The 8,155-nt window shown below is 52.9% G+C and overlaps 1 protein-coding gene across 1 annotated transcript; it reads left to right on the top strand.

The window, feature by feature from the left end:
* Window positions 1–126: 126 nt before the first annotated feature.
* ANGPTL4 (angiopoietin like 4) lies at window positions 127–5,592 on the top strand. The gene is made up of 7 exons (XM_019711958.3): window positions 127–620; window positions 827–937; window positions 1,063–1,180; window positions 3,405–3,518; window positions 3,831–3,926; window positions 4,016–4,297; window positions 4,971–5,592. Exons 1-7 carry the CDS (start codon window positions 285–287, stop codon window positions 5,150–5,152), a joined length of 1,239 nt encoding a protein of 412 aa, XP_019567517.2. The 5' UTR covers window positions 127–284; the 3' UTR covers window positions 5,153–5,592.
* Window positions 5,593–8,155: the final 2,563 nt, after the last annotated feature.

Genomic DNA, 8,155 nt, shown 5'->3' with positions numbered 1-8,155 from the left:
GCACAGAACCCCACCCCCGGTAGCCAGCCCCGCTCCCCGGCACGCCCCGCGCTCCGCCTCTGAGGCTGCCCCGCCCCCTCCCGCACCCGCCTTATAAAAGGGGCGTCGTGGGGACACGCTAAACTCAGAGGGCCCGAGGCCGTGGTCTGAATCTCACCTGTGGCTTCTGCACCCACTTGAGCCTCCACCGGGGTCCCCGCATTTCCAGACCCCGCGTCCGCCTTGCACCCCCGCGTCCCTGTGTCTCCGAGTTCCCGCATACCCACTCCCAAGCCACCGGAAGGATGCGTTGTGCACCGACGGCCGGAGCAGCCCTGGTACTGTGTGCCGCCACGGCTGGGTTTCTGAGCGCGCAGGGCCACCCCGCGCCGCCCGAGCCGCCGCAGCGCTTCGCCTCCTGGGATGAGATGAACGTGCTAGCGCACGGGCTCCTGCAGCTCGGCCACGGGCTGCGCGAGCACGTGGAGCGCACCCGAGGGCAGCTGGGCGCATTGGAGCGTCGTCTGAGCGCGTGCGGGGCCGCCTGCGAGGAACCCCGGGCGTCCGCCGCGCCTCCTAAAGTCCCCGCGAGTCTATTCCCCGGCGGCGAGACCGCCCCAGAGACCCTCCGCAGCCTGCAGGTACGTGCGGCCAGGGGTGGCGGTACATGCTCCTACTGTTCTTATGCGGGTCTGGAAGGGTGTGGACAGAAGGGGCTTCCAGGGCTCCCCAAGCTCTCCTGCCCAGGTGTCAAAGGATGAAGAGTAGGAAGGATGGAAGGGTGGATAAGTGGAGAGGTTGGCGGCAGAACGCCTGGTCTTCACGAGGGTTTTCACACTCTCCGTAGACTCAGCTCAAGGCTCAGAACAACAGGATCGAGCAACTCTTCCAGAAGGTAGCCCAGCAGCAGCGGCACCTGGAGAAGCAGCACCTGAGAATCCAGAATCTGCAGAGCCAGGTGCATGAGGCTTGCCCCACGTGGGCAGTAGGTCGAAGCTGGACCTGTGGGTCTGGGTGTGGAGTTGGACAGGCTGGGCAGCCTGAGTCAGCCAGACCTGACATCCTCCTCCCATCCTTTCCCAGGTGGGCCTTCTTGCCCCCATGCACCTGGGCCACCGAGTGACCAAGCCAGCCAGGAGAAAGAGGCTACCCAAGATGGCCCAGCTAGTTGGCCCTGCTCACAATATCAGCCACCCACACAGTGAGTGTCCAGCCCTTTGCTGTTCTCTGGCAGCTCCCCCCACCCCCCCAACACACATATGCTTGTCATTCCCGTACCTGTCCTTGTCAGGTTCCCATTACTGAGGAGGAGAGAGGTCTTGGCCCTGGCTCCCTGTGGGCTCTGGGGGAGGGCTGATGGGGGCATCTCCCTCCTTAGGTCTGCCCCTGCCCACCCCACCCTCCTTCCTAGTGGGTCAGTGGGCTTTCTCCAAAGCTTTGCTGGCCACTAATAGAGTAGGGGTTGGGAAAGAGGATCAAAGTGGGACTTGAGCTGCAGGGGTGTGAGGAAGTAGGTGGTGCAGCTCAGGGACACCTCCTTGTAAGTTGGAACCTTCTAGGAGGGCTCCAATGGTGGACAAGAGGGTGCCAGCTAGGGAGTCTGGAGTCCTCATTGGGTGAACAGCAAATGCCTGCCTGGGAGAGGGGTTCTGAGGTTTGGGCCTCCCATGGTCTCTTGGAGTATGGATCTAGAAGGGGGAGTGAGGGCAGGGGACCCCCATCTCCCTGGCTAGACAGAGTCACTTTTGCATCTCTGACAAATCCAGGACTCCTAACCTGCACATCTGGTCCCTCACTCCTCTCTTGGCCCAGAAGTGCCTGATCGTCCCCATTTCCCATCCCCGCCCCCCACAGAGAGCTGGCTCTTTGCCACTGTATGGAGTTCTGAGTCCTATTAATATGTGTCTGCCTGAAATCGCCCCAAATGTCCAACCAAAGCACGTCTGTGTATGTCAACACAGGCTCCCAGCTCTATGTCTCTGCCCCACCCTCAGTTCAGGGTCCCAGACCCAGCTGACTTCCCTGTGGTCCTCCTACTCTGTCAGTAGGCCTGGCATCTGTGGCTGTCTGCAGCCAACTGGGTGAAAGTTCAGACCTCCCCCCCGCCCTTCACACCCTCAGCTGGTTGCTGGATTCCTCTACTTTTGAGGGATCTTCGGACCCTACCCCACCACTTCCCTCCCACCCCTCCAGTAAGAGTCCAGTACACTCTCCCAAACTCTCCTGGGATGAGGGGATTCTGGGTGAGGCCAGCAGGCATAGGTCTGGGCTGTGGTATGTGGAGGGGTTGGAGGGGTGGACGTGTGGATTTGGGGACTCCCAGACTCCCGCTCACCCTTGCCAAGTAGGGGAAAGTTCAGAGCTGGAGGGAGAAACAGCTGGTGCTAATGGAAGCCACATTGGTGGTTTGGACCAGTGCCTGTCCTGATTGGAAGAGAGGAAAGTAGGGGAAAGGGGAGCTGCCCCAGGGGCCGGAAAGTGTCTCCAGTCATTCTAGGCCCACCCCCACCCCTGCAGTGGTGCAGACACACTCACCCCTTGTCCTGGGCCTTTCACCTCCCCCGAGTGACCTTTCCCCTACTTTCTTTGCAGGGCTGGGGGTGGGGACTTCCCGAGACCAGCCCTAGCTGTCCCTCCCTCCTCTCTTCTTCCCTCCCTCTCTCCTTCACGCCTCCATCATTCAACTCCCCCTCTGATACCTGAGACCCCAGGCAGAGCCCTCTGTCCCTTCAAGCCCCATCCAGGCCTGATGCTCATCCCCCACTAGACAAAGCAGAGCCTGTTCAGCTCAGCTCAACTCTTGCCTCCACCCCAATCCAGCTCTTGCAATCATTCACTCATCAATCATTCATTCACTGTCTTTATTAAATACCTGCTGTGGGCTGGGAGCAGCCTGGCACGGGTACCAGACTGTGGGCCAACAGCACTTCCTGTCCCTGGCCTCAGGGAACCCTCTTTGAACGGAGGGAGTGGGGAGACACCACCAGATGACCACAGAGTTGGAAGTGAGAAGTCCTCGATGCCCCTTTCCAGGGATCTGGCCTGGTCTGGGGGGTCAGGGATTCCTTCTAGAAGCTGGGACCTTTAGAAGGAGGCAGAAAAAGGTGTGGGGGAAGACCTCCTAGGCAGAGGGACCAGCATGTACAAAGGCCCTGTGGCAGGAGGGTGTGTGGGACAAGCTATGTGCCCAGAAGGTGGGCGTGCTGTGTGGGTGCCGGGGCTGGTCCCAGCGCCTTGTAGGCAGTGCTGAGGAAGATCACAGAGACATGGGAGACTTGAGGGAAGTGGAAGGAGGGTGTCGTGAACTCAGGGTTGCCCTCTCATGTCACCGTTGCCTGCTGCCCAGGCCCTAGACATACCTATTTCCTAAGATCTCCAGGACTGCTCTCTGCTTCAATCTCCCCACCCCTTGCTTTGCCCTGCAGGGCTGCCCAGGGACTGCCAAGAGCTGTTTGAAGATGGAGAACGGCAAAGTGGACTGTTCCAGATCCAGCCACAGGGGTCCCTGCCTTTCCTGGTTAACTGCAAGATGACCTCAGGTAGGATGTGCTGGCCCACCAGGGCACCCCGAATATCATGGCCCCTGTTGTCTTTCTGTCAAATGTAGCGTACATCCCTTGTTCCCATTCTCTTCTGGGTTCTGGGGACAGCGATCTAGGCTGGCCCCCCAGCCTGCTGGCCAGCCCACAGTATTCCTTCCTTTGATTACATTCCTCCAGTCCTGCTGGGATGAATGAGGGGAGCATTGCCTTCCCTGGGTTTGGAGGTAGCTTGGGGTTTGGGAGCCAGATGGAGGAGTTGGGGTCCCCTGTGAGAAGGGTCCTCCTGTGAACTTGTACCTCTCTGGGCAGATGGAGGCTGGACCGTAATTCAGAGGCGCCAGGATGGCTCTGTGGACTTCAACCAGTCCTGGGAAGCCTACAAGGCTGGCTTTGGAGATCTCCAAGGTGGGTGTTTCCAGAGGGGCCAGAGGTACAAAGGGAGGAGGGGCATGGAGGTGGGTCCCCATCTCACCCATTGGTCTCTCCTACTGTAGGAGAGTTCTGGCTGGGCCTGGAGAAGGTGCACCAGATCTTGGGGGACCGCGGCAGCCGTCTGGCTGTGCAGCTGAAGGACTGGGAGGGCAATGCCGAGTCGCTGCAGTTCCCCGTCCACCTGGGTGGCGAAGACACGGCCTACAGCCTGCAGCTCACCGCACCTGTGGCCAGCAAGCTGGGCGCCATCACTGTCACGCCCAGCGGCCTCTCCCTGCCCTTCTCTACCTGGGACCAGGACCACGACCTCCACGGGGACAAGAACTGTGCCAAGAGCCTCTCTGGTAAATGAGCCGTGTCCCTCCCCGTCTTGCCTACCGGGGCCTTCCCTTTCCTGCCTTTCTTCTTCCCTGCCCATCCGTTCCCATCTTCTGCTGACTTGCTGCGTGCCCTTGGGCAATGACTTAACCTCTCCCACATTCAGTTTTCCCATCTTTAAAATGGGTACAACCATAGTGCCCACTTCATAGGATTATTATGAACATTCAATGAGATGACATTTGTGGGTTGGTGGCTGGCATGTGGCAAAGCCACCAAGACAAACCCCATCTTGTTCTAATGAAATCAGAGGCAGAGCCCGGGCACTGTGAATTGAAACATACCAAACTGCCTTTCGGTGCATCAAAAATGATGGAATACGGGTCATTTCATATGGTTCAATCTAATATAAATTGATGAGAAATGACAATTACAAAGTCTTGAATGAATGTTGGCCATGTATCAGGTGCAGAGAAGTAACTTGCCATGGTCACAGATGTGAAAGCTATGGTTACTGGGCCGGCGGTGCCAGAGTCCCTGAGGCTTCTCTGTCACAATCTGGGGTTCTTTGGAACTCAATTTGACAACCACTGCCAAAGCCCTCCCATCTGACCAATGCCTAGCTTTATCCTCATCGCAGCCCCAGTAGAGGCCCAAGGACCTTGGCTGACCATGTTTCCTTTTCTCTGACCTTGGCAGGTGGCTGGTGGTTCGGTACCTGTGAGCACTCCAACCTTAATGGCCAGTACTTCCGCTCCGTGCCACGGCAGCGGCAGCAACGTAAGAAGGGCATCTTCTGGAAGACCTGGCGGGGCCGCTACTACCCGCTGCAGGCCACCACCATGCTCATCCAGCCCACAGTGGCCGAAGCAGCCTCCTAGCCTCCTTGCTGGGGCCTATTCCCAGGCTCCTAGAGGACAGTAACTCTGACTCTGGTCCAGCATGTGGCCACTCCCTGCCTGGGCAGGGGCCATCTGGAGCCTCGTGGACAGAGAAGAAGCCCATGACTGGAGAGGCCCCCTTTCTGAGTGGAGGCTACAGGCGATACTCTCTGAGGACAGAACTGCAGGGCTTCAGGACATAGACCCACAAGCGTGGGACCAAGGGGCATTGAGGCCTGCTCCTCGCCTGTCCGAGGAGTGGGAGACGCAGAGGGACCAGGAGCAACCAGGCTGGCCCTCGATGGCGAATTCAGTCACATTGACTGTCTGGGGCCCAGCGCCTCACGGTGCTGTCGTCTGCAGGCGCTGTGGGTTGAGCCGGCGCCATGGTGTTTGGGTGGAGCTCGCACAACTCTTGGAATAAAAGCAACTTCAGAACATGTTGTTCTTCTTTGTCCTTCAATTTGTTTTTAAAAAGTGGACAGTTTCAAAGTCCACGTAAACATGTTCCCAGGGTGGAGGGTGAAGACTCCCAGATCGCTTAAGGACAACACTGGTGATCCCCACCACTCTGACAACTGATTTTCATCTCCTTCATTTATTATTCCACAATGTGTATCATTTTTATTTTCAAAATTGTAAAACAAGGGGCGGCTGGTTGGTTCAGTGGTTAGAGCACAGTGCTCATAACACCAAGGTCGCCGGTTTGATTCCCACATTGGCCAGTGAGCTGCGCCCTCCATAACTAGATTGAAAACAACTTGACTTGGAGCTGATGGGTCCTGGAAAAAAACACCGTTCCCCAATATTCCCCAATAAAAATTTTTTTTAAATTACAAAACGAAACCCTGATTCAATCCCTCTCGAAGCAGGTAACAGAGAAAATGAGAACCCCTTCTTGATCATGCTTATGTACATGAAGCACGATTAACTTTTAAGTGTCCCACTAGCTGACAGATCTATGTGAGTCGCATGTTTAAATTTTTTTCTAGCAGTCAGTTTTTAAAAAGTAAAAACAAACAAAAAAAATAAAAAGAAACAGGTGAAATGAATTTTAGAAATATTTTATTGAACCCAATGTATCAAAAATACTATTCCTGTTTCAACATGTGATCAATATAAAAGTTATTAATGAGATATTTGACATTGCTTTTTGAACTAAGTCTTTGGACTCTGGTGTGTATTTTATGCTTACGGCCCATCTCAATTTGGACCAACCATATTTCAAGGGTTCAATAGTCACAGAGGCCAATGGCTACCATATTTGGACAGCCCAGCTCTAGTGTGTACATTAATGCAGTGTTTTGGGTAAATTTTTCACTTTCTTTGCCACATCTGTGTAAGTTTTTGTTTAAATTTGCTTTAAAAATACATATATAAGGTGTGGCCAGTTAGCTCAGTTGGTTAGAGCATGCTGCTGATAACGCCAAGTTTGCTGGTTCAATCCCCACATGGGCCACTGTGAACTGCGCCCTCTAAAAAATATATATATATGCACACACATATATACATATACACATATATATTCAACTAATATTTATTGAGCACGTGCTATATAGCAAGCCCTGTACTAAGTGCTTGGAATACTCTAGTGAGAGAAAAGTCCCAAGCTTACTGTTAAAGCCCCTTCCATTACAGATAGGGTGACCTATAATTGACTGTCCAAACTGAGACACTTGAGAGTGAAAGGGAGTGTGCTGTTAATAATTAAGCCATATGACAGTCATAAAGCAGCTCCCAGGCATATGAGGACTTACTCAGTTTTAAAAAATGTAAACAGGGGCCGGCCTGGTGGCTCAGGCGGTTAGAGCTCTGTGCTCCTAACTCCGAAGGCTGCCGGTTCGATTCCCACATGGGCCAGTGGGCTCTCAACCACAAGGTTGCCGGTTCAACTCCTCGAGTCCCGCAAGGGATGGTGGGCAGCACCCCTGCAACTAAGACTGAAAACGGCACCTTCAGCTGAGCTGCCGCTGAGCTCCGGGATGGCTCAGTTGGTTGGAGTGCGTCCTCTCAACCACAAGGTTGCTGATTCGAGTTCCGCAAGGGATGGTGGGCTGTGCCCCCTGCAACTAGAAACGGGAACTGGACCTGGAGATGAGCTGCACCCTCCACAACTAAGACTGAAAGGACAACAAATTGAAGCTGAACGGCACCCTCCACAACTAAGATTGAAAGGACAATTTGACTTGGAAAAAAGACCTGGAAGTACACACTGTTCTCCAATAAAGTCCTGTTCCCCTCCCCCAATAAAATCTTAAAAAAAAGTAAAAAAAAAAAGTAAACATATCTCCACCATGTACGAGAAACCAATTATCACCTCCCATAAGCAGGTTAGTAAAACTAAAGTCAAAAATAAAACAATGCCAATGATTTAAAATTCCAGCTAGAAAACTGATCTGTGATCTGTGATACATAGTGGCTGCCCCTGGAAGGGTGGAGTGGGGGTTGACTGGGAAGGGACATGATGGAACTTTCCTGAGTTACAGTGATGTTCTGACTCTTAATAGAGGTGGGTTGCTCTGGTGTATGCCTTTGTCTCAGCAAGTATCCCCTTAAGATTTGTGCATTTCATTGTATGTAAGTTTTATCTTCAAAGAAAAGAGACTACAAAAAGAGCCATAAACAAATACTGAAGTCTAGCTAATGAAATGCATGCTGAAGTGTTTAGAGGTAAAGACAACTGATGCCTTCAATTTTCTTTGTTTTATTTTTAATGTTTTCCACCTTTGTTACAATTGATATTAACATTGTGTAAGTTTAAGGTTTACAATGCATTGATACATTTATGTATTTTGAAACGATTACCACAGTAGCATTAGCTAACACGTCCACACATCACATAATGCCATTTCTTTTTTGTGGTGAGAACATTTAAGATCTTTTTTAGCAACTCTATTAACTCTAATCACTGTGCTATACATTAGATCCTCCAAATCTTTAACTTTCTCTGAAATGTATCAAAAAACAAGATGATGGATGGGTGGATAGAGAGGTAGATATGTG

The sequence above is a fragment of the Rhinolophus sinicus genome, chromosome 15 (assembly GCF_057876585.1).
Source record: "Rhinolophus sinicus isolate RSI-liver-muscle chromosome 15, RSI-T2T, whole genome shotgun sequence".
Lineage (NCBI taxonomy): Eukaryota > Metazoa > Chordata > Mammalia > Chiroptera > Rhinolophidae > Rhinolophus > Rhinolophus sinicus.
The sequence above is the reverse complement of the archived record's forward strand: the minus strand, read 5'-3'. Positions and strand labels throughout refer to the sequence as shown.